Genomic DNA, 27363 nt, shown 5'->3' with positions numbered 1-27363 from the left:
TCACAATATTGTGTGTGTATGTGTGTGTGTGTGTGTGTGTGTGTGTGTGTGTGCGCGCGTGCGCGCATGCGTATGTACGAGTCATTTTTGCCCTTTCATGAAGTGAATAGGATAATCAGTTTTTTTTTTGTTGCTACATGGTCTTAGACAAAGAGTGCAGGGCAGGCTCCATCTTCCCTCCTTTGGCTTAACCTAATTAATTAATTACTTCTTTTTTTAAGAAGGCCTGATTAATTTGTTATATGACTATCATAATTGGTGGGGAGGGTCAGAGCCATATAGGAAGAGGATTGAGAAGACAAATCAACTGATAATGCAACTTGCAATAAAATAAAAGTAGGCTGACTATTAATGTTACATGCGTAGGCATATGGGACTGACCTTCATGAAATAAAATGTATGGATTTGATTTAAGAAAAAATAAAGTCTAAATAACAACATAAGGCGACTGAACAGTCGGCTATCATCAGACTGCTGTACAAGGCTTTAACACCGCCTATCACAGGGACAGAGCATTCTGATGCACCGCCATTCCGACTACGTGGCTTCCGCGTGCAGTTAGGATTAGGGGCAGGCGAGTCAGAATGGTGGTGTGTCGGAATAGCGGGCATGTAACCGCCTGTCACCAGGCTGGCAAAGTCGAAAGGGAGCCGTCACTGTGACCCATTGGTATCTACAGACCCGCTTTGAAGCCACTTTGTCGGCAAATTCAAATCTTGGAAATTCCGTCGCCGAAAATGTTCTTGTTCCATATCAAGAGGCCGCCTGGGCCTGCCACAGTGGAACACTTTCCTTTAATGGACTGTTTTTTGTTGTATTACCTCCTTCATGTGGACAGTTCAGTTCACCTATGAGATCTACCTATCTACCTTGTGAATTGTCAGAGTCTTATGCGGATACTATATATGTGTAATACATGCAGATTTTGTTTTATTTTTATATTTTGCTCCTTGCTTTTAACTTATTTACTGAAAAAGATTTATATATATGGAGTCTTATGGACCTTGCATGAAAACAAATTTCACCCACTGAATTACGCATGTAAACCTGTGATGTGACAGATAAAACTGATACCGATTGGACTATTTACAAAAATCAAATAGATTTGCTGAACAAGTATGGGTCATCTATCTAACCAACCAAAGTGGTATGTTCTGTCTGTGGACCACTGATCTCCACTGCATTTCAGTAACCTACTCTATAATGTGGTGCATGCACCCTCAACAGTACACACAGCAGGCACCGCTGTCCATGGTGCTGAATTACATACAGTCCACACCAGGTGGCTGTGGTGACCATGACACACAATAATATCATAATCCAGGCATATCTATCTGTGCACGCAATTGTCAGCAGTACATGTATCGAAGGCTTAGACTTCTCTAGCCTACGCCTGATAATAATAGCAATTTGATATGATTGTGTTGTATTTTTATTATAAATACTGATTTCTCTGTTTCTTGGTGGATTATGACTCAAGTGGCTTGTAGAGTATGCTCATGGGTGCACATAATTATTTTGGGCTAGTTCTCAGCACCTGGAGATGTAGCTTGGTACGCACATGAATTATGCTGCGTTCACACGGGCAGATGCAATAGATACAAAGTTCCACAGACAGTGGCTGTTTTATCTTTTAAGCAGCAGGAGGATGTTTGTTAGCAGCTCAAGCACTGAAACGTTCCAATGCAGATGCAATGAATTACTCACCTAATGCTGCTCGTTCCATGTTTAAGTAATTCCAAAGTGTGTACATTGCTTAGGTCATAATTATACGCATGCTTTTCATATCGTAAATATGGTCGCTAACGTGGGTTACTTGTAGGACGTTGGAATGTTGTGTCAGGATTCTCTAAAGTCCTGTCTCAGCTGTTGGTACTCTAAAGTCCTGTCTCAGCTGTTGGTACTCTAAAGTCCTGTCTCAGCTGTTGGTACTCTAAAGTCCTGTCTCAGCTGTTGGTACTCTAATGTCCTGCCTCAGCTGTTGGTACTCTAAAGTCCTGTCTCAGCTGTTGGTACTCTAAAGTCCTGTCTCAGCTGTTGGTACTCTAAAGTCCTGTCTCAGCTGTTGGTACTCTAAAGTCCTGTCTCAGCTGTTGGTACTCTAAAGTCCTGTCTCAGCTGTTGGTACTCTAAAGTCCTGTCTCAGCTGTTGGTACTCTAAAGTCCTGTCTCAGCTGTTGGTACTCTAAAGTCCTGTCTCAGCTGTTGGTACTCTAAAGTCCTGTCTCAGCTGTTGGTACTCTAAAGTCCTGTCTCAGCTGTTGGTACTCTAAAGTCCTGTCTCAGCTGTTGGTACTCTAAAGTCCTGTCTCAGCTGTTGGTACTCTAAAGTCCTGTCTCAGCTGTTGGTACTCAAAGCGCCTTGCATCTCGCCTTTGATCTGCCATGCATCAAACATTTTGATGACACATGCGCAGTTATGTTACAGTAGAGTATGCACTACTACTACTGTAGTCTATTTGTCACACGTTTTGCACTGGAAGTGTATGTACATTGTGAGCATAGAATAAATAATAATCCAATTATTTTCTTTCTTTATATTATGTTGTGATAAGACAAGTCATGTATCATGTAATAAGATGTATATAATCTAAAATATGAAATAGGGTGCTACCACACTAACAGGCAATGCGGACAGTGGCCTTCCGGCTTTTGGATGTGCCCAGATGACTCCAGGCAACACACAGGCACCAGTAGTCCTCAGGTCCATGGAAGTCCTCCACCTGCTGTCTTGATACGTTGATCATCACCTCACGCACCTTCAGGCCTGCAACAATAGACAAGAGTGTGACAGTTAGTGGACTGAGGGTTCCGTCAAGTATCACATGCCTTACGGTAAAAAGCAGTGGTAAGCTTTAACTGGAAAGTGCCGCGTCGGTTAAGTGCGGGACCTTTAAAGGATCCTTCAATCAATATCTCGATATCTCTACAGGCTTGCATCAGTGATCAATGGGTTTAACAGGATTAGCTATGTGAGTTCTTCAGGGGCCTGACACACTTCTCAAATCGGTGGGTTTTCCTCACCAGCCAGAGAAAGAAAGCGCATTGCTGATGAAATCTGCGACAGTGCTGGCGGCTCTCAAGGGACCTTGATGGCATGCATCGAATGCTCAATATTGCTAACAAGAGGAAAGCTAAATCATCCATAGACACACTCCCATTAATAATTTGGACTGGACTAAAACACATCAAATAGCATACTGTATGTGCTATGTGATGTGTGCCTGGGAAGAGAGTGACATGGACACAATATATGACACGTTGTGTAACCACACAGACGGCGTGCGAGCACAGCACATTCCAGGGCGCTCTGATTATATTGGATCTGTTGAGAAAAAAGCAGGCCTCTATCTCTCTCTCTCTCTCTCTCTCTCCCTGTTTGAAAATCCTCTTAGGCAACATGCTGCAAGTCCACGGCTGAGAAATCTTTGCAGCCCTGTCGCACGCCTTTAGATCGCTATACAGGGCCCATTTTATTAAATGTGAGTCATGGGCTTATGGTCTCTGGCATGTGTTCTCAGCAGAGGAGCCTCTGTAGCCCTTAGGGTCCTATAGCAATGGCGGGATTAAAGGCAAATGCATGTGCAGTGTGCTGCAGACAGAAAGACCAATTTAAGGAAAAGAAAAGGAAAAAAGAAAAAAGAAAATAACACCCCCGTCCCCCCAACTCCCTGTTGTATACAACAAGGCAGACACACACACATCTGAATATTGTACACACATAAATACACACATAGGCATGCACAGAGATGTGCCGATGCCCGACACGCACACAAATGCAGGCACACGTCACACACATGTGCACATGCATTCACATAGGGCTGTGCTCATGAAAACACACACACGCACGCACGCACGCACGCACGCACGCACGGTTCTTGTGCCACCATATTCTCGATGATGACACTGTGTTCTGACATGCTCTTAATAAGTCAAACAGCCACATGCAGCGAGTGCACAGCTTGTGAAGAGCAGGAGCCGTCGACATCGGAGCGAATGCTAATTAAACCTGACTGAGAAGCAGCAGCAGGGGCGTGGCCAACACAATCACCGTTACGCCGTTCACAACGCCACGGAGGAAATGTGAGAACACCGTGTGGCAGGTGGACGCCCCCCCACAGGTCTCTGCTAACGCCCATTTATACTGTGCTGCCGCACAGCGGAAACAACCCATCTGCAAACTCACAACGCTTTGTGGACTATTTTTGGCATGCAACATCATTGTACGCCGACACATTCATTAATCACTTAAACCCCAGCATCTGAATTCTGGGAAAAACTCTTGCGGAAAATAGCAGAGCGACAAGTTCACACACAGTTGATCGGCTATTTTCAGCAAAGATATTCAATGTACAGCCAAAACAGAAAAGTCACTATAGACTACTATAAAGCTGTAGTTGAATCAAAAGTACAGATACTCAAAATACACAGTACAGTACTCAAGTAAATGTACTACATTACTGTCCACTACTGCTCTTTTGGGTGGGAGGATGGATGGGTGGGTGGGTGGGTGGATGGATGGATGGGTGGGTGGGTGGGTGGATGGATGGGTGGGTGGGTGGATGGATGGGTGGATGGGTGGGTGGGTGGGTGGGTGGGTGGATGGATGGGTGGATGGATGGATGGGTGGGTGGATGGGTGGGTGGATGTATGGGTGGGTGGGTGGATGGGTGGGTGGATGGATGGGTGGGTGGGTGGATGGATGGGTGGGTGGGTGGATGGATGGGTGGATGGATGGATGGGTGGATGGATGGGTGGGTGGGTGGGTGGGTGGGTGGATGGATGGGTGGGTGGGTGGGTGGCTGGATGGATGGGTGGGTGGGTGGATGGATGGGTGGGTGGTTGGATGGGTGGATGGATGGATGGGTGGGTGGGTGGATGGATGGGTGGGTGGATGGATGGGTGGGTGGGTGGGTGGTCGATGCATCCCTGCAACAGAGAGAGCGAGAGATGCAAGCAATATTATAATACATACGTTGCAGAGGTGATGAGGAGACGTCTGTTTATTCTGTGTGTGTGTGTGTGTTGTATTGCTCTTTCTGCTTTGGCAATGTAAACGTATGTTTTCTCATGCCAATAAAGCCCTTTGAATTGAAATTGAATTGAATTGAATTGTGTGTGGGGGGGGTGTTTGTGCGCGTCTGTGTGTGTGTGTGTGCGTGCGTGCGTGTGTGTGTGCGTGCATGTGCGCGCGAGCGTGTGTGTGTGTGAGTGAGAGACAGCAGAGAAAATAATGACTAATGACGCTTTACGATTGTGGGCTGCTGTTTGTGAGAACGAGAAAGAGAGAGAGAGAGAAAATAGAGAGATAGAGGGGGAGATAGAACGAGAGAACAATAGGAAGAGATTGCTGTACTGTGTGAGTGATAGAGCGAACTAGAGACAATAACTATGCCAGAGAGAGAGAGAGATTGAGAAGAGGGCGGAACAGTGCGAGAGAAATTTGAGAAAAACCAAGCCGCCGAGAGACAAAAATGGAGACAAGAGACGGAGAATGTAAGTTAAACAGAGGTATAGAAAACCAGAGATAGCGAGGGAAAGAAGAGAGACGACAGCCAGATTGAGAGATTGAAAAAAAAGAGAGGGAGACAGCGAGAGTAATATGCTAATGAGAGACGAGAAAGTGGTGGTGATATCTGCCGGCAGGCAGAGCAGCACACATGCATACACATCTCCTGAAGTCCAAACAATCCTTGACAGGTGGCAACGCCCCAGAGAGAGAGAGAGAGAGAGGAGAGAGAGAGAGAGGAGAGAGAGAGAGAGGAGAGCTGCCACAGTGTCGCCTGTCAGCCCTATTTGTTTACAGCAAGCACACTGTTGACGGGCCTTATTAGACGACAACTACTTGATCCGTTCCTCCCACCAATCCCATCCTCACTCTCCAAGTTCCACTTGACAAATGCAAAACAAAAAAAGAGAGACAAAATGTGTATGAGTATCAACAATTGTCTGGATGAGAAATTGAGATAGCCATCGGTGGTTGTAGTGGTTCAGACACTTGTGGAACCACATGCCCCCGCTGGCTTTACACTGAATCCTGCAAGATCCTTCCATTTTACTGCTGTCCAAATCAATGCAGAAAAAAGGACTGCCAGTCACCACCCGCTCGCTACCTGTACGTAAATCTAGTTTAGCATCCTCCATCGTCAGATATCACATGTTCCTTTATGTTAAACCAAACTAGAACTAAAACAGAAACTGCATGACAGGCAAAGCAGTGATGATCACCACTTAAATGTTGAATCCAGCCGGTATGATCAGAGTAAAAATGCTCCCGGTCCTGCGTTCAACATAGCAGATTGGAGGTTATATGCAAAATGTTTGCCAGGAGATATGTAGAAAAACCATGTCCCCATCCGGTCAATTGTTAACACCACTAGGGACGAGTAGGATAAAAGCACAATTATGGATAAAAAAAATATGTGTATGTTGTTTCCCAAGTTTGCCAAGTTTTGTCGTTTCCCAGGGCAACTGTTATACATACTGTTTGTTGCTAGTCTCACATCTAGAGTTCGAGCCACTACGCGGCCCTCACACCTACGTTTTTTGTGTATACCTGTATATGGAACTGATTGATTTTTTTGCGCTCATGCCATGACAACACATTGAGGTTAGACAACACACTCCATATTTGGACTATAGTATGCTGCCCTGGGGGGCTCCTGTATTCAGGGGGAGAGAAGTAGAAGACCGGACGTCCAGTACCCAATCACACACAATTATATAGTATATAATAGGGCTCATAAGACTTGCATGATGGAGGTGGATTCAAACGATCATATAGACTAGTAACTACCTGAGACACTCAAACTAACGTTAGAGATGCAGCTCCAATCATGTTTTTTGAGGAGTAAAGGCCTATTCATAGTCTGGATTCTTGGTGGTGAGGTGACCACCGCTCCGGTGGTGAGCTGGCCACCGGAGCTGAAATAACGTTGAGCGGTGGTGAGTAAAAACAGAGAGAAGGGCTGGAGCGGTGGCGGTGGTTTGCTCTTCACCATGGCTCATGACGTCATGTTGTTGAAGACGTGTGCTCTCTCTCTCTTCTCCTCCCCCCCCCTCCCTCCCTGGGGTGTGTGTGGGGGCCATGGTGGGAGATTAGTTGCGCTGCCCTCGACAGTGAAATATACTTCTCCAATAGCGGTGCAGAACCAAGAGTTAATTCTTTTGGATGTAAACTGCGCAGCTTTTTTTATCGGATTTGCGGATCTGTGAATTTTGCACGGCCGATCCGATTTGGATCAGTGATCGGCCGATCGGCCACCAATCGATCGGCGCATCTCTAAACTTGACTTATGAACATCATAACAAAAACAGCTTAATCAGAAAATGCTTAAAGGCACAATAAACCACCACAGATCAAAAAACAAGACAAAGGTAACACATCAAACTTGAAGTTATGAAATGTTAATACATTTCCCTATAGCAACCACTCTTGACCTGTTTTCCCCTACCAGACAAAAAAAACAAACATTACTGCCTACTCACGCCCACCTTCTGAGCATAAGCACGCAGAACGATCAACTACAGCATGAAATAATGATTTTTATTTTCTTCTTCCAGGCTATTTTATGTGATGGATTATTGGAAGAAGCACAGAGGCTGCAAATCTTCATTATTTCACAAGAAAAAAGGTATTCATCACAAAAAACATATAATACATTTATGCATTAGATATATATATTTTTTTTCATGTTCCATAAATCTTTTTGTGACCTCCGAGGTTGTCTGGACCAAGGGTAGAATGAGAGCAACCATGCCTAGATTACCAACAAGACCTGCATCCACACAGGTCCCAAAAGTCTCATGTTTCATTCAATTGTGCAGCCGTAACATGGGAAGTTAGGTGTTCAGTGTCTTGCTCAAAGGAGCCACTGCAGCCTATAGCGTAGACTGGACATAGTTTCTTCTCAAAGGAGCCACTGCAGCCTATAGCGTAGACTGGACATAGTTTCTGCTCAAAGGAGCCACTGCAGCCTATAGCGTAGACTGGACATAGTTTCTGCTCAAAGGAGCCACTGCAGCCTATAGCGTAGACTGGACATAGTTTCTGCTCAAAGGAGCCACTGCAGCCTATTGCGTAGACTACTGGACATAGTTTATTTTTCACTCAATCAGTATTCTAACGCCGGGGCTCCACCGGACGCATTGTGTCTCTGTTGCGTAAAAGAACTAACCGGGGCAATTTTAATTTAATGCAACGCAACACGGGCAGTGGAGCCACCCTTCATTGATTAAAAAGGGAACATTCCCTGACGGTGACGGAGACGCGACGCTGACACGCCCGGTGGAGCCCCGGTGTTACTTGTTAAGTCATGGCCTTCAAGCCTGATCTTCACACGTTCACCTGTTTGCCCTTCTAACCAAAGCAGTCTATATGATGAAAGTTTAAAAGGGGACCTTTCTTTTGATCCTACCATTCTGTTTCCCCTAGACAGCATGCAATTACACGTAGCATGCCAAACTTTCCCACCATTTCTTCTAGCAGAAAATGTCCCTCTCCATGTATAGTACCTCTATGCCTCACTATGCTTGATTGCACTTTCACACCACCATTTTATTCTCCTTTCAGGCAACAAGACAGCCATCCCCTCCACGCCTCCCCAGATCCAACTAGTCTAGGCACAGCTTAAGTGCACAATCTGCTAGCTATGTCATTGCATATTCATTCCATTCCATATCCTGCTCATTTTTAAGTAAACCTTTGATCTTGAACAATGAAAGACCAAAATAGTCAAGTAATGGCTAGTTCCTGCTATAGCGCTCTGTGGAGTCAAAATAATTAAGAGTTAATGTAGACCTCATGGTGCTTAGAATAATGGCACATCATTAAATGGATTTCTACAATGACCTGTAGCTGTAGCAGCCTCTTATTTAGGGCACACTCTCCCATAGTCAAGTCCACCAATTATCCCATACAATGATCACAGAGAGGTAGCTTTTATACTCATTCCATTACAAAAGACCACCCAAGGAATCCAGCAGAGCATCACAGCACTTAGTTACTTATACTCTAGCCGAGGTGTGTGTGTGTGTGTGTGTGTGTGTGTGAGTGAGTGAGTGAGTGAGTGAGTGAGTGAGTGCGTGCGTGCGTGAGTGCGTGAGTGAGTGCGTGCGTGCGTGCGTGCGTGCGTGCGTGCGTGCGTGCGTGCGTGCGTGCGTGTCCGTGCGGGGTACAGGTCCGTGAGCTGTGTTTGTGCTCGTTTGTTGGTGCTTGCTTTCATGCGTGTACTATACACCGTACAAGCAAACAGCCATGCGTTCTTGTGCATGCATGTTCTGTTATGATACACAATTCAATGATAACTGTTCTGCATGTTCTGTTATGATACACAATTCAATGATAACTGCGCCGGTCAGGTTTTTTGGGACAGATCCGGATCACTGATTGTTTTTCCCACGATCGGCCGATACCGATCATTTGCGCAAAATAATTATACGTCAAAACTGTTCCTGTGGGTGTGGGGAGGAAGGGGAGAATGTTTAGGCCTGTCACAAAGATGCAAAACTATATTATGCTATATATCTGATTGACTTTTATACCACTTAAATGGTATAAAAGATCGGTTTCTCCAGATCGGTTGACTTGCCGATCACCGATTGAGTCATTTGGAGCGAACGGGCAATCACCGATCGGTGGCCGATTGATCGGAGCACCTCTAATAACTGGATGCATAAATAAGAGGTCTCTTCTGAATCTAAGAAAAATATAATTCTCTCCATTAACATGAAAGATGGATATCCCCTTGCAAGTGTTTCGAATAGAATAGATTAAATAGATAAAAAATAAAAGACTCTAAAAGCTCCACAAGCAGCTATTAAGACCACAGGCCGTCCTTACACCCACCTGGAAACGGCATGGCCGAAGAGTGGCAGTAGAGCAAAATACATACAAATATCATAAAAATAAAAAATATTTTTGCTATTGTGCTATCTAGATTCTAGACAGATCATGGGGTTCCTGAAATAGTTAGGGTGGCAATCGGCTCACTTGTGTGCTGTCAACATGAGGTTAATAGCAGAAGATAACACTAGAAGCGTACTGGGGGCACTACACTTATTGTAAATCTCACTCCGTACCACATTAGCATAGAATCATTGTCATCCTCATTATGTCTGCTCCAGCTAGCCTACATTACAAGACTAAGGGCTGTGGTTACACAAGTCCCGTGATGAAACAAGAGTCATGGATATAGTGCTGTTCTGAAAAAGAAAATCCTTGCAGCAGCAGCACTGATGTTGCCCAAGATTCTTTCAAAATGAATTCCAAAACCAGAGATGATTTTACTTGGTCTGTGTCCATATAACAACACAACTGGCATGCACACGCACACGCACACACACACACACACACACACACACACACACACACACACACACACACACACACACACACACGCCCATTAGACTCCATTTCGCCTATCCTTTTGGAAGTAATTCGATAGTAAGACGTTTTTATTCCCCTCCCCAAAAGGGAACTTTTATCTCTCAACTCCATTAGGCCCCATGCCCATGCACTTTTCAGCACTGTAAGGTGAGACAGTCCATACCCGCAGCTACATCTCTCCTTAAAATTATACCAAATTTCTGTCCAGCAAAAATGAAGTCAAGCCAGACAAAACAAGTAATATACAGCTAGCTTACAGTCTGCCATTGCATTGCTGAGACACAAAGAACAAATATATGACAGTGCAGCAGTTAACATGGTACATTATAGGAAGCTGCCCTCCCAATCCAATTAAAAGTCCTGTTTGGTCATGAACATAAAATACTGAGCTATTGTTGTTATTCGGTTTCTGGTCTGGTAGTGGGTTACCTGTTGATTGATACATTGTGCCTACCCCGAGGTATGCAGTATGCTGGAGGGAAAAGTCTCCAATAACCCCAGCATTTTGTTTTATGGCACAGTGGTGTTTTGAGGTGATTTGGGGCTTTACTTCCACAGTGGTGTTTCTGCAAAAAGATTTCTCTGCTGATATGTGATAAAGAGTTTCATAAATACCAGGACTATACTGTACTGTACATATTTTTGCACTTCTGAGGGGGAGCTGGTTAAATGATACTGCAATTACAGTGATTTTCTAGAGAAGTGGTCCAGTAGAGGATTTTCTGCAGTAATTGTGTAAAGGTTAATGAAGAGGGACTGGTTGAATTCATTAAGGGGGAATTTTCTTAACTACTACCCAAAGTAGCTGACATAAAGGCTCACAACACATTCAGAATCAGAATCAGCTTTATTGTCACATCACAGTTTTACTGTGAATAAAATATAATAACTCAGCTTCAGCAGAAAAGAGTATACATTTCACTGCAACACGCGGGCCTACATGAGCATTGTGGCAATCCGTTTGGATCTGAGAGAGAAGCAGTTCTGTGCGCCGTGCGGTGTGTGTATGTGACATGGAACGGTGAGCTACAGAACACAGTCAAAACCCGGACAGGATTTCCTGGATTTACAGGTCGGTCACGAGAACAGCGATGGGTCTGTGTGTGTGTGTGTGAGAGAGAAAAACGTCTGTGAGTCCGACCAATACACAAGACCCCCGGAGGGAATGCATTGCAGACAACTTGGGCGTCTGCGGATTAAATCGCATTAACCACACTGTACATAATTTGGTGTTCATATAGTCAAACTGGTAACTTATACAATAATTGGGGTCATGGGGTGGTTGTATTTTGTCCCCCTGCTCTTAACAATTGAGACATTTAAATTGTGTCATGTCTCACCTAGACACAGAATCTGACAGGCTCTATTAGCTCTATGGTAAAAATGTAAGCACTAAAGCATTGCGCAGGAAACTGGGTTCAAATCCGAGGTACTGTATAAGAGGAAAGGTGCATAGTGCTGCTTTAATGTGGTTGACAATTTCTTCAGTCGCGCGCACACACACACACACACACACACACACACACACACACACACACACACACACACACACACACACACACACACACACACACACACACACACACAAGTGACAAAAACACCTTTACAGCAACACAGAGTTAAATTGACACACATGATTGGTGTTAATGATGGTGGATTCTGACTGAAAGTCTCTCTCTCTCCCATAAATTGGGGGTCTGGTCGCATAGAAATTGAACCTGATGTCTTGATGAATTCTTGATTCTGGCTTCAGTCTGCCCATGGCGCTTTTGACTTCCACAATTAAAGTTAAAGCAGCTATAATATGAATTATTAATATCATATTGTCTATGTCCCTCAAACTTATTTCAAATGGTTTGAGCCTCAATCACCACTCTAGTACATGGCATTTATTTTTTGCTTCTGAAGCTGTTTTAGCTGTAGTACCACAATGTTCTGAGGTGGGGGTGCTGATATGGATTATTTAATATTTTAGTCATTATAATACTGATCCTAGATAAACACAGGCTTGTTTCCATTCCATGCCAGCTTGAAAAATCAACAATGGCAGACATTGTAAACAAAGTGTAAATGCAAATTTGGAATTGAAGACTGAAGAGAGGGAAGGGCCTTTCTTTGCCCCACCTCTCTCCCTTTGTTTATATTGTGTTTAGGATCCAAGATGGCTGCAGCACCAGGAGGGGGTGGGGCGGAGGTGAGCGGGCGGGGTCGACACTCGACATATGACCTTACTGGGCTGCATTCAAGACACTTGCCTTGTGTCTGACACCTGACTTGTGTCTGAACACAGCTTTGATGGATTGTTCTGCCCCCTCCCCCCCATAAAACAAAATGTTTGGTCAAACCATATGGGCTTCCATTGGAAATGCATTGGAGTGGCCATTAAACACAGACACAAGACAAATGCAAGACAGGTGTCTTGAATTTGTGAATGCAGCCCAGTAAGGGCATATGTCGACCCCGCCCGCTCACCTCCACCCCACCCCCTCCAGGTGCTGTGGCCATCTTGGATCCTAAAACACAATATAAACAAAGGGAGAGAGGTGGGGCCGAGAAAGGCCCTTATTATACAAAATACGACAAATACGACCAAATCAGTTGAGCTGTTCCTCAGAGCAATTTCCATAAAAGCCCTATATGATGAGAAATCCTGATTGTTCAAAATTGCAATTTTGTGGGGATAGAAAATACACATGGGTTCTAATTTTTTTTATATTGTAGGTCCTTTAAATATTTCAAAAAGTAGAAAACATTATGTGGAAGATGTTTAAATACTTCTCTGGTCTACTGGTAGTGTGCACATAAGAAATCTGGAGCTGATTGATCCAGTGGTTTTTGAGATTAGCTCTGGACACACACAGGCCGGCTTGACTCACGCCGTTTAAATCGAATCATGTGGATTGCATGTGGCCATTTCATGTACTGTAGCTATGACGACAAGGTTTCAGCCCGATGTGAATCACATTGACTTAATGTGTGTGTTTGTGTATCCCTGGACTTCTGTGTGCATGTGCCAGTTTTGTTGCTATTATGGACACAGACAGACCAAGTAAAAGCATCTGTTTCCTTTTTATTTTTCTTCTTTTTTTGGGTAGAGGGGGTCTATACAAATGTAATGTCATATTTGTCCTAGTGATGACATCACGTCCCAATGCTCTTCCATGTATTCACTGTCCCAATTTGTCTCCATAGCTTATGTAATCGACAGTTCTTTTTGTGACATTTCTTACATGCGCACAACCCAAAAACATTGTCAAAACGTGCCCCAGACAGACAGATTGTGGTATGCAATGTAGAAGAGTGTCTCAGAGCCACTGGTTATAGACCAAAAGCCTATTGGTCATTGGTTAAAAGTACAGTACCATTTCTTATGTCATGGAAAAGAAACCTATTAAACCACCAAAAAAACATTGCCCAGCACTAACTCTCTAGTACAAAGTATGTATCAGACACACAACCTGACAGGCTTTGCGGTGGTAAAAATGGACATAAAAATAAAGAAATAAACAAACAACTTGACTCAAGCATCAATATACGTCTGACGGCTATGAAGGCCTTTAAAGCCAAAACCGCTGAGTCATCAAACACAACAAAAGGCTCTATCCTGTGTCATAAAAACATCCAGAACTTTACAACCTACAGCACAACACAGTACAGGCCTGCTGGCAAACATGCAGTAAGGTGAAATAAAATTGTCTATGAAGACAAAGTTATAGCCTACCCCTGTGGAGACTGTAGTGGTGGTAGGTAGGAGTGTGTGTGTGTGTGTGTGTGTGTGTGTGTGTGTGTGTGTGTGTGTGTGTGTGCACATACAGTACGTGTGTGTGTTTGCACGAGGTGTATACAGTATGTGTGAATTGTGCATGTGAGGTGTATAGTGTCCAGGCCACATTCAGTTAACAACCCCATTAACCGACTCACAAAACAGCCCTGGGGCAAAGATAACATCAATTCTAGCTTTAGTGGCCATTACACTGTGGCCCCAACCATGCACCTCTACTGAGCTACAGTATACACAATACAGTGTGTGTGTGTGTGTGTGTGTGTGTGTGTGTGTGTGTGTGTGTGTGTGTGTGTGTGTGTGTGCGCGCATGCATGTGTGCATGGCTGCGTGCGTATGTATACTGTGAATATATAGTTTGTGCAAAATCTAATAACATGGTAAGTCTTCACACCACCAAAGTGAATTTGATTAGTCTTGGCTCCTGTTTGACCGTGTTTGGGGCCGAGTAATGTATTGATGCTTGAGTACCAAATCACCACAAATGGAAAAGAAAAGGCCTAAGCATTAAGTAATCAGGTGCCTGATTTAAGAAACGAAAATTACAACTGCCACTGCTCCAAGGCTTCCAGGCAGGTGAAGACTGGAAACCTCTATAGGTTCAGATCTTCCTCATCCATGGACCCATATTGCACACACAAGCACGTGCAAATGCAGATATTCAGTAAATTAATGAGCGCGCACGCGCGCACACACACACACACACACACACACACACACACACACACACACACACACACACACACACACACACACACACACACACACACACACACACACACACACACACACACACACACACACACACACACACACACACACACACACACACACACACACACACACACACACACACACACACACACACACACACACACACGGTCATGCCTCCCATTTCTGGAGGTGAAAGTGAGCACTGTTTGCTGTTCACCAATGATAACATTCACACTTCACAGATGTTCGTAAGAAAGGTCAATGGTTTCGTTTTCCCTCTGTTCCATGGCAGGCATGTATTGACTATCACAAGTCTATAGTGGGACCAGTTTTTGTGTGCAACACAGAATAGCCATATTCCTCCAAGGGAGGCTTAACTCGCTCAATTAAAAACACATAAAAGACAACAGATGAATCCTAATAGCATAAACACTCCTCCACGTTTCAGGACAAACCAGGGATAAGCTGTATTCCCCTCCCAGTGGAGCCAGGTGGATCTTGATTTCATCTCACATTCCCAGGTTGCAAGCAGTAATCACGATTAGGGGATGTTGCCCAGAGAGGCAGTGAGATGAGTGACGGCAGGCATATGGGAGGGTGGGGAGCCGTTTTTCACAAAATCTCCCAGGAGATTACTCTGCTATTCCCCCCCCCACCATACATACAGTACACACAAACACAAATATACCAACACACATTCTCTCCCTCCCGGCAACTGTCGCTTGCTGTCTTGCTGTGTGCTTCTCAAATTGTGTAACAATGGCAGGTTCAGATGCCGCTATTAATGAAGTACCACTGCACTACTATTCCACTGCTGCTCCACCTGCAGAGGAATTGTTTAAAGGATGAATTAAGTGAGTCACTTTTCAGTCATCATAAGAATTATAAATTATGATACAATGTGCAATATCTACAGATAAGATTTTTGCGGATAACAATATGCTCTATATTATAATTATGGGTTGCAGTGGCTGCACTACAGGAGAACAGAGCTGAGGGGAGATGGAGATTGGGGGTTTGAGAAAGAACCATATTAGGAAAACAAGCTATGTTTATGCATAAAGAGAAGACTGATTATGTTGACATGCACACAGTAATCTCATTATTGCCCTTACTTTGATGATGAGAATCGCAAGATTAAGCTGTTTGCATGCATAACAGAAGGTTTGTTAATACTCCTGTTTGCATTCAGCCTTGCATGCGGCGATTACGAACTGAATTATGTGCCTGAGCCCCTATAGACTAGAAGCAACATCAATCATTTCCCTCCTGTCATAAACAGACGTTTTATTCCCCCTTTCATAGTTCTGTCACTCCCAGGTAACCTTCTGATTTATGTTGCATTGAAACAAAAGGGCATCTAGGCTGTATAAACATAGGCGGTAGCTATACAAATTAACATCAGCAACCCGTGAATAGATGGACACAACGTGAGAATTGTGCCCAAATAACCCTATGGAAATTAGACCAATATTGCAGTTACATCTTACTGTAGTGTGCAGTACTAAAGCAAGAGGAGAGAGGGAAGAGGGCGACTCCAAATGGTAGCAATTATTGCTACCACAATAAAGGAGGACTTTTACTATAGTCAAAACTGTTACCTCTTTTTGTGAGGTAATAACGAACTGATATAGGATAAATAATACAAATATTATTATTGCTATACTGTACTTTACATCTTCATCACAGTGTTAATAGACTGAAAGTGACTTTTATGAATAGTATACAAGTAATGACAATAAAGTTATGTACCATTATGCAAACAGCCACTGGGAATAGTACGAAATATTGGGGGCAGAAGCCAAAATACAGAATAACATTTGTTTTGTAATATTACCAAAGTTTTAAGCTATTCTTTAACCAATTCTCTCCACATTTCTACCTCATACAATTTAATCACCTAGTAGTGCATAGCTTCTTGCTTACACTCTGTAAGTTAGTGTATGGCTATTGGCTACTGACCATACACAGTGATCATTTTGTATTTGGTTATACCACTGTACCTCTACTGTTCACTGTACCTCTGTTCACTGTACCTCTACTGTTCACTGTACCTCTACCTTTCACTGGAAGCAGCTGTGACTTTGTTTACGTCCCATGGTTCTCCTAGATGATCAATTATGCATCACCATACTAGTTGACCTTGTCAGTGATCCATCACTGCCAGCACAGAGAATACTCTACCTGACCTTTCTGCACAGATGTGTTTATAACCTAGCTCTGCCCTATACATTACATACGACTGCTGTACCAGTCCAATGTTTTAATACTTGAACTATTTTGTCACTCTTTTGATGCAACCCAGAGATGCATCGATTGTAAACTTAATCTAGATGGTTCTCTTTTCAACCATTGGAATACACAAAGCAAGATGTGTTTACATGTTAGTGCAGTGGCATTAGTTTTGATTTACAATACTAATCTGTTTCTAAATGGCCGCCTATAATATTCAGGAGAAGAAAAATAAAGAAAAATCTGTTGAAATAGTGCAAGATGGATAAATAGATGAGAGAAACATTTCATCACAGTGTTCTCGAGACATGACACTTTATTTCTGCCAGCCGTCGGCAGGGAGAGAGATTATGTTTTCATGCCTGTGGCCACTATGGCCTGTCTAGCCGGCCTACAAAGTTGGATGTCTGCAAATGTCCTGCAACTTAACACTGACAAATCTGAAATTCTCCTGTTCTGCCCCCTCACCTCTAGATCCCACCTATACACAGCTGTCTCGACCCCATGTAAGTCAATGTCACGCCAGTAGCCAAAAATGTGGGTGTACTACTCGACTCTGACCTCTGTCTTGAGGCCCAGGTAAAATCTGTGGTTCGCACATGTTTTTTCCATTTAACAAACATCCACTCCACAGCACTAGACCAGTGCTTTCTACCCCTAACCGTCACAAAGTTGTCAATGCCCTCAATTCATCTCACATGGACTACTGTAACGCCCTTTATTCAATGCTCAGCAAAGGATCCATACATCGCCTGCAGTTGTTTAAAAAGGTGCTATGTAAAGTGTATTATTCCTGTTTCAACGAAAACAGTATTAAACCTATTATTACCCCACATAAGTACATGCACATCATCTTTGCTATATTCATTGTGGGCTGTGGAGTTGTATTTTCTTCAATACAGAACTATTTATAAATTGGCATCAATAAGCGAGTTGTGGTCCAACATGCGCTGCAGGCGGCTCAGCAGCCATGCGCAGCAGGAGAGCTGGCATACAGGAAGAACAACTACAGGTTGGCCATCTCTGGCAGCTTGTCTGGAAGTGGTCTATAAAATTTAGGCAGGAAAATGTGCTATGGCAGTTAATCAATCTTGAATAATTTAACATTTACAATGCGCACGCACGCACACACACAGTACACATCTGTACTTTCATAGAGTTACTGTACAGTATAACATTTTTAGCACCATTCTTCTCAGAATATTTTCTCCTTCTGCGCCTGGCTTGGCAATTAGGCGATATTTTGACCTCAATGAAAAAGCTTCGATGCCCCACACTTAACATATTAGCGCTTCTAGCAGCACCGAAGGAGCCACTCCTGTGCCAGTGCCAGGCGTTTCCATGGTGTCTTGAGTGCAAAGGGCCAGGCACAGAACGCAAATATGTTGTGCACATGCGTATCGCATCCCATGATAACATAGAAGTCTCCATTCACACATTTATACTACATCTATCCTGTATATTTAGAAGACTAGGATTAATTGCATTATGAGAATACAGAGAATAAGATATGTGGTCAACTAAACACCTTAAATGTATAAATGTACGAATGGGAACTTATATGATAGTATGAATACAGGAAAGGGGACCTTTATAATAGCTACAGCACTAAAATGCACAGTACAGTGGTACTACAGTATGCTAGTTAGATGGATCAGGCAGTGAAGTTCTTGTACTTCAAGTAAATAAAAACCAACCAACTGTACAAATGTTCAACAGCACTATACAGTCTGTATCTGTGCATAATTAAAACCAAGGCACATGAGAAAATTCCACCCATCTTAAAACAGCAGTATTCAGGAATAAAACTTAAATTGAAAACTTAACAATGAATTGGTATAAATATGTGATGATGGATTATCTGGGCAAATAGTTGTTCATATAGGGCCGATTCACTAAGCTGTTGAAACCCATATCTTGGTGTAAAGGAACTTTCCAAACTTCCCACGTTAGTAGTCTGATTCAGTCATCTTTTTCTTTTGTCTGCTCTTTCTCAAGTCTGCTCGTGGGACATGTCCATGGGACCAAAGCTTGCTGTATGTATGTCATTAGAATTCCTTATTCTAGACTACTAACGTGGGAAATTTGGAGAATTCCTTAGTGTATCGGGCCCCTAGACTTCTTGTGGTTAGAAATTCCCCTGAAATGTTATGATTGACACATACTGTATACATTATTACATTTGGGCACACATATCCCTCTGCACTTCATTCAGAGATTGTATGTGCTTCTCAACGTGGGGGTTCCAGGGGGGTCCTTAGCAAAATTAAGAATAGTTTAATGTAGGCCTATCTGTTATTTCACCGGGTAGAAGTTAGCCCAATAATAGAATGTAAGAACTAGAGGTTCTGTCCGCTTTTCCCACACATCTAGCTTAAAATGTTTTAAATTATGCACCTGGCCTTGCAGTGAGTCGACGTGTGTGTCACGTGATCGCCGTAGTCAATTGGAGTATAGGCCTAAAGAAAGGACTCCAATTCCTGTTTGTGGCACGTTTTTAAATGGCGTTCCCTTCCAGAGCTGTTTGGCTACGGAGGCAACTGAAGGGCGAGTTGTGGAGCTGGTGGCTATTGACGTGTGTTAATTGCAGCTATGGAAAGTTAGGGCACGGTGCTACTTCCCCGCCACTTCTGACTTGTAAGATAAGAATGGCAATCCAGATCAGTTTGCAAATTTGTCCAATGTTATTTCCCGACCTACAGTAGACAAGTTTCCACATAGAAAGAATGCTGTATTAAATCTAATCTCATCTAATCTAACAAAAATATATACGGTAGGGTCTGCACTCTGCTGTCTTAATTTGTATCAATTTGGGGGTCTTTGATATGAAAATGTGTGAGAAACACTGGTACTGCATAGGCTGTGATATACACACAGTCCCTCTCTTTGCCTCTGTTACTGTTGTTACTATTGCTGAAGAACTCAAGGGCATTCTCAGCTTTATCAGTGGGTGCAGTGATTCATCAGGCTAGTTGGTAAATAAGAGATGCTATCGAAGTGCTCCTGGTGGCATTGAGGGCCCATGTCCTAATCAATAACATTCCAATTCCTCACTGATCTCCTGCTCTGATTAGCCCTGGCCTAATCCAATACACAATTTTGCTGTCTATTACCGTCTCAGGGACAAAGCCTCCTGTTAAGACCGCCCTTATCTGTTCTTTATGAGTTTACCACTGATGTATAAGGTGAGTGCCTATGCATCAGGGAGGGGTGATGATGGGGAGACTGTGGGGTGATGGGTGAGGACAACCTCGGGCTTCCCTCTAATTGCTAATCTGCTATATGGGCGATAGAGGATAGCAGATTTCACTGGCCCCACCCCTGCAGAGCTGCAGGGCAGAGGAGTGCAGTGGTGATTGTACTCGAGCGGTGGCCATTCATTCCTCCCACAGATAGGGACAGAAAAAGGGCAAATGTAAAATGGATCCTATTCTTTTTACCTAGCTCCCTTAAATCAAAATCGGTGAGATAGCACCGAGGAGCATGGATAATGAGGTAGGTTAAGAGCCACGGAGGCACGTACATGCACGCAAATGTGTGTGTGTGCAGTGTACAGTCTGAGGCTGTGGAGTGCATGACTGCGGCAGCAGGCAGGCATCCTGCAAGGGCTGATGAACACACCAGAGTATGAACTCGACTAAACTTAATGAATATGAAATATGCATCGAATCATCTCACATTCCAAATTATTTGCGCTGAGTTTACAAAGGTCTCTAACTCCCACATGAAATGCATAAACAATAAATACAAATAAGTGCTTATAATGTAACATGAGCGATATTACAATGTTCATGGACCAAATGTTGTCTATATGCGTTTCTTTGTTTTAGCTTTTAATACATTTTACTTTATAAAATAAGACTTTTTGTCTTAGTTAACTTCATTTTGTTCAGGCCTCACACAACTACTATACTGTACGTTACCAGTGATAGTCAGAACCTTTCTTTATAGTTGTCTTTGTCCAATGCATTACACGTACGTTGACACATAGTACACAGTAACACTGTTTTCCTAGTTAATGAAAATGTGTTAAACTTATAGTAATGGTTTGATAATGCCAGGATTAGCAGGACATGAGGAGAGGGAGACAGCAAAGAGGAGCAGACTCTTTACAGTGTACTCTGTGTTAAAAACCAGTAAGAGGGCGAGAACAGGGCGATGTCACGTGCACGCATCCGCCTGGGTGACGGGCGCTGGCGCTTTGGCATGGGGGGTCAGATCAACATGGAATGAATTCTGTACTGGCCATATGGAGCGTGTCTTTTAGTGTATAGGGTTTGATGAGGTCAGATCAACATATGGAATGTCAGAACAGGTCAGCTCAATATATGGAGATCTAAGGGTGGCAGCGGGGGCAGTGTCTTGAGTGTACAGGGTTTGATGAGGTCAAATCAACATATGGAATGTCAGAACAGGTCAGCTCCATATATGGAGATATAAGGGTTTGAGGTCAGATGTAGAGTTGCTGGCTGGCTCCATACATGCAGATCTAGATGATGATCCAGTCTTCTCCATGTATCCAGGGTCAGATGAGGTCAGTGTCTTTGACCAAAAAAATGCACAAGATCTAAGGGTCTCCATAATGTCACGTGATGTCACGAGGCGTGACCATATATGGAGGCCGTGATGTTACGAGGTGTGACCATATATGGAGGCGTGATGTTACGAGGCGTGACCATATATGGAGGCGTGATATAGCCATATGTTGACATTCCCATATATGGGGATGGGCCCCGGTTAGAGGTATTGTCATAATAATCAGGACCTAGAGTTGGGAGTCATGGCAGTATGGAGCAACCAGGTGGAGGTATTGTCATAATAATCAAATAGTTCAGATATAGTGTACTTAAAATACTTTTCCACAGGTTGACAAATTAGCTAATATACTGGAATAGCAAAGTATTTCTCATCATGAGTCATCATTCCACAGCTCCAGATTTTGGAACAGACTGTCAGTGGAGTTCAAGTGTTACTTCCCTACCACCAAAGAAATACACACTTTGTAAATTACAATCTGTACAACATACAGTGATTTGCAGTTACAGAATACAGTCGAAGAAGACAACAATTTTACTCTCTTTATAGAGAGTAAAATTGTACATGTACATACATTGTGCGTTAAAAATGTATATATGAATACGTTATTTCAAACGTCGGCCGTCACCTAACATTTTTGTTTGTATAACAAATTTAAAGTAAAAAAACAATTAAACCAATAATAATGGTGGAATAATAGGCTAGTGGTACTGCACCCTTAAAAGATTCGAGAAAATACGTGTAACGTTTGACATTATGTCATTATGTCAAAATATTTATTTAGTTTGTAACTATTCATATATTTAGCAGTTTTCTTTGTCTATCTCTGCTTTGTATTTGTGTGCGTGTGTGTGTACGCGTGTGCAGCGCAAGCATGCATCCCTCTGTTGGTTGATTCCAACTACACAACATCATCATCCAATTTTCACAGCCCCGCACAATGAATTTAACAGCATATTGATTCTCATTCTTGCAATTTCAATGAAAACCACAGAATGTTGTTTCGTTTGGTTCAAGATGGTAATTAAGCTCTAAGCAGTTTGACTTGCCCCCCACTGTCACATTTAACAAGCAAAAAACAATCATCCCTCCTGCGCCAAGATTTTAAGGCGGACTGGGCACTTAGCTCATTATTGTCGCCTGATCATTCCCCAGACTGATCTCCAGGACTCCATTAATTAGCTTGCCCCCTGCTGTGTGCGGGAGTTTTATGTGCCGAAGCAGGCACAGAACCAGTCGGCATACACACGACAGAAGTGAACTTTCCCTTGTATGGCCCCTCCCCATCACAACCTATTCACATAGGAACTTACAAGTCAAAAGTTCTGTCTTTCATTTTTTTTTGCCATTATCAAGCTTGCAACAATTTCACAGCACAGCAATCACACCGTAATGAATTTCCTGAAGAGGAGCCTTCATGAATACAAGAAAGCGTGCAGCCCTCTCTAATCACAGAGCACTCCAGCCGAGGTGTCGCTATGGTTTTGATTCCTTGCCGGAAATGCCCTCAGGAAGCCCCTCCTCTGGCCTCTATAATCAGCACAGTTCCACCTGATACAACGTGATGAAGTTTAATTGGAACAAACAGGATATTTCTTCCACCTCAAACTTCAAATCATAGGTCTGATTAAAAATGTACAGTATATTGGTATTAGCAGTGATGCGTGTATTATTCACTTTAGACCTACAGTAGGTCAATGTAGGAGCCATATCATTTGATTGACTAAATGGCGCCGCCACCGGTTGCCTTGGAAAATGGCACCATGGTTCCCTTTAATTATGCCACAGGCCCACAGCTGTGTGTGGAAAGACGCCAGTAGAGATACAGATTTTCAACAGCTTGCACGCACACACACAGCGCAGATAGAAAGAAAGAAAGACTTTATTATTATTTAATTATTTCGTTATTTGACCCTGGAACCTGTGTTACTTATTTAGTTTAAACGTAACTCACTCACTCACGCAATACAAACTCCTGTCATATCAATCCGGCATCAAGAGTCATCATCAATCAACATCGACAACAAACAAGTGAGTAAACAAGACGCCCAAGTCACACGTGTACCCAAGTCGTACCGTATTTGGCATAAGAAAGGCATATTGGTCCTACAGTCAATTAGTATGGTTAAAGAGGAACTTTACCAATATTTTACAGTATGTAAACGTAAATCATATTCTAGAGAGAGAGCTCTCGGTACACATTTTTTCTTTTTTCAGCATACTTGAAAGTGTGATTTTTACATGCCCTGCTTACAAAAGAACAATATGATTTTCGTTAAATATATCTGTTCCTTATCTTAGCCTGCTTGGAGAACTGGTTAAGTGGTGTTTTGCACAGGGCAGCACAATGAAGAATATATAATGTGGCTCATATACTGCGTGGTGTAACCTGTTTTTGAACTCACACTTGAGCTGAAATCCACTCACTATCCCACCTGAACTCAATTCTTTCTTTGGTAATAGAATGGATGAGACAATGCATATTCAAATTATTCATGCCTCTTGGCATAACACAAAGTTCCATGTGACCATTGTCTGTTAGAGCCCTATCTTAGAACAGGTGCAATATGGTGAGCGGAACGGAGCTGGAGCGGGCCGATTTTTAACGTAGCGGTAGCAGGTTAATAAAAGGATAGGAACGAACTCGGAGCGAGGACCACCTGCTGCTTAAAGCCGCTACCGTCGGGCTGCACTACAGAATTTGTCCAAAACTCACACAAATCGGCACACACTCCAGGCTCCATCTTGCGCCACCCTTATCCCTTATTCCTAAACATATTTGCCATTTTTTACTATTTTGAAAAAGTGAACCGGCCTGTTTTTTAAATTGGATTTATTTTGGCCCCTAGGCTAGAATCCATCAGTAGGTCATAAAGAAGCCTCGTGAAATGTACGCTTTTATCCGCTTAGTAATGGTAATTTTGCTAAGCGGACACATTTTTTGCCATGCTATTTACTGAAAACATTGACAAGCTGAGTGAAATGCCAAATCAATGCATGATGATAAAATATTGGCTTTTCAGTATAAACCCGCTCTCAGTGGCTCAACCAAATCTTCACTTTGTCTACACAAAAAATATCAATACATGTAGCACATTTCAGATAACCCGGTATTCACAAGGTGGAGAGATATTTGGCATTCTATCACATTAACAGTCAGACTAGTTCCCTTGCTTGTGAGAGGCATAAGTAAAAGTTCTTGTGTTAACACTGAAAAGACAAGTGGCAGCTGTTTTACACACACACACACACACACACACACACACACACACACACACACACACACTGTAGTGTTACCACTACTACTGTGACACGGTCATCTTGGTCCTTACCTGTGTTCTGGTCCTTGTACTCCTGGGATGAGTGCTCATTCTGGTGGACCCACTCGCCATTGCACTTGAAGAAGATCTGCAAGGCGGGAGCGGCGCGACAGAGCAGTTTGATGGGGTTGCTCTTGACGATGTAAGCGTCCTCTGGCTCCTGGATGAAGTGAGGGAGGGTGCCCGGCACGGACGACAGCGCATCTGACTGGGCTTCCCCCGCAGCTCCTGCAAAACATGACCCAATTTTCATACATACTTGGGACAATGTTGTAAAAATGCATTGGCGCTGATCCACAGCCCTGTTCAAGCATTACATGTGATTGTGTGCTGCAAAAACTTTTAAAGAATGCCTCTTGCAAACTACAGGACAACAGCAATGTCTTGCAAATGTGCATGTGATTGCTCTGCGGACAATGTTTTGGAATTTCCCCCATTCACCGTGAACTAACACATTGTACAACACAGACAAACAATTTAAGCAATTCCCCCCCCCCAGTCTCGTCAAAACTGCTCCTCCTCAGAGCAATTTGTGGATGAATGAAATCAGAGCAGACCAAGTGGAGAGGAATTAGTAAGGAGCTGTTTACCAGAACTGTGCCTGCTGAGTCTGAATAACATCTTATCTCAACCACAAAACATGGATTTTTAGGACACACAAAAAGAGCCTTTGTACAGCCTCTAGAAGTGCAGGGGGGGGCACCATTCACACAAGGCTACCTGTTTATTTGGCTTGCCCGTTTTTCCTCCCGGAATTTTTCCCAGTGAGGGGTGAGAGGGGCTAGGGGGAGGGGGGGGGTGTGTCAGTCAAAAAATAATATTCCTTGACTGACACCCCCCCCCCCCCCCTCCCTGACACATTATGTGTCAGGTCGCATCAGATAATCCCCCCATAGCCTACAACAACTTCCGTAAACCGAATTCACTGTAGCTTTTTCATAAATTTGATTTGTACTTAGGCTGTCGTGAAAGTTTATGAACAGGACAGTTGTAGGCAATAGGCATAAACATGTACTATTTCTTCTTACCATTATTCTCTTCAATAACCATACACAGTAACACTGTATACCTTTTTTGTTACAAATGTTGGAAAACAATAAATCTAAAATTATACATCTGAATAGGCATAATTACCACTAGGCTATAGTCTTTCAATTAACTACTTCCTATGCCATTCTCTGCACCATCTAAGAGCTGAAAGGGACGGAAAAAAAGAAAAAGATTTCCTGAACAATTCCTCTCAGTTGCTATGCAGCAAGAATGCAGAAAAAACATGCCAAAAAAAGAAAGAAAGAAAAAGCTACATTAGAAGTGCTAGGAGGCTACACTGTGGCTTCTGTGTCCGGCCACTGCACCCTCCTCTCCTTTACTGGGTAAGAGAGAGAGCCTTTCAAATGACTCCTGGTGAGCTGGGACAATAAGGAACAGGACGTTTGTGCTCCTGCCATCCCCCGGATCCTTCGGAGAATTAGACCTCAATCCCATCAAGGCAGCCCCAGCTAAGCCATTGAGTGCCGTAAAAGCCCATGAAAGCTATTATGTCCCACCATCAAATCCAATTCTGTCCCTTGAAATCGAATCGGCCTGCGCCCCTTGCCACCTCTCTCAATCAATGTTGTCCTTGTTAAATGGGGTAAATGAATGGATGCAGGTGTACAGAGAAACTGCACATAAAGCAAACAAGCAGAGATGGCAGTAAACAGTTGAGAATGATCTGCTGATATGGCCATGGGGCAGGTAGATGTCTTCATCATATAGCTCTTTGAAAACAATTGTTTTATGTCTAGGTTTCCTCAGGTGTCAACCCAACATACTTCATTGTTTGCACAATTACCCGGGTTGATTGTTTGATTCTCGATTGTTTTTCAATTGCATAGAAAAGGTCTGAAATGAACTGCAAAATAAATCGTAAAGAGACATTTTGGATATAACTTTGAGACGGGAAAAGGGAAAGATCAATGGTCACACTGACAAATTTGGCACCATCACAGAATGACAGGTTGAAAATGGTCTTGCAAGAAGAAGATTAAATTATTTCCACTCTGCTACAAGGTGCTGAATGAAAGGGCACAAATCAAAAGATGTGCTAGGTTTATGGGGACAACCTAGGAAATTAATTAATTCCTCAAATCTATGCAGAGGTACAGGTCCAAAGCTCAAATCTGATGTAAAAATCACTCCTGCCATGTTTTTTATTTCATTGTAAGCACGTCCTTCACACAGTCTCCAATGTTCCCAGTGCCTCTGCAGTAATGCCTTTTTAGCAGGGCTCAATGTCCGATCCGGCCAATACTGGATTGCCATGGAATTCTCTTGTGCACCTTCATGCTCCCCGGAGGATGAACATTAAAGTTAGTTTGCGACAGGTCTACAGTATTTCCTTAGTGTTTTGT

General features: G+C 43.1%; 1 protein-coding gene across 3 annotated transcripts in view; it reads right to left on the bottom strand.

Moving 5' to 3' along the window:
* The window catches only part of unc5db (unc-5 netrin receptor Db), a 203397-nt gene that overhangs the window by 70475 nt on the left and 105559 nt on the right, over positions 1-27363 (bottom strand). For all 3 annotated transcript variants that reach the window (XM_080765408.1, XM_080765410.1, XM_080765409.1), the window contains exons 2-3: positions 24983-25198; positions 2624-2767 (exon numbers count right to left, since the gene is read on the bottom strand). In XM_080765408.1, the coding sequence (XP_080621534.1) occupies positions 2624-2767; positions 24983-25198 (360 nt within the window). The remainder of the gene's footprint in view (positions 1-2623; positions 2768-24982; positions 25199-27363) is intronic.

The sequence above is a fragment of the Protomyctophum bolini genome (genome assembly GCF_963924005.1).
Source record: "Protomyctophum bolini genome assembly, chromosome: 6".
NCBI lineage: Eukaryota > Metazoa > Chordata > Actinopteri > Myctophiformes > Myctophidae > Protomyctophum > Protomyctophum bolini.
This window is presented reverse-complemented; position numbering and strand designations above follow the sequence as displayed.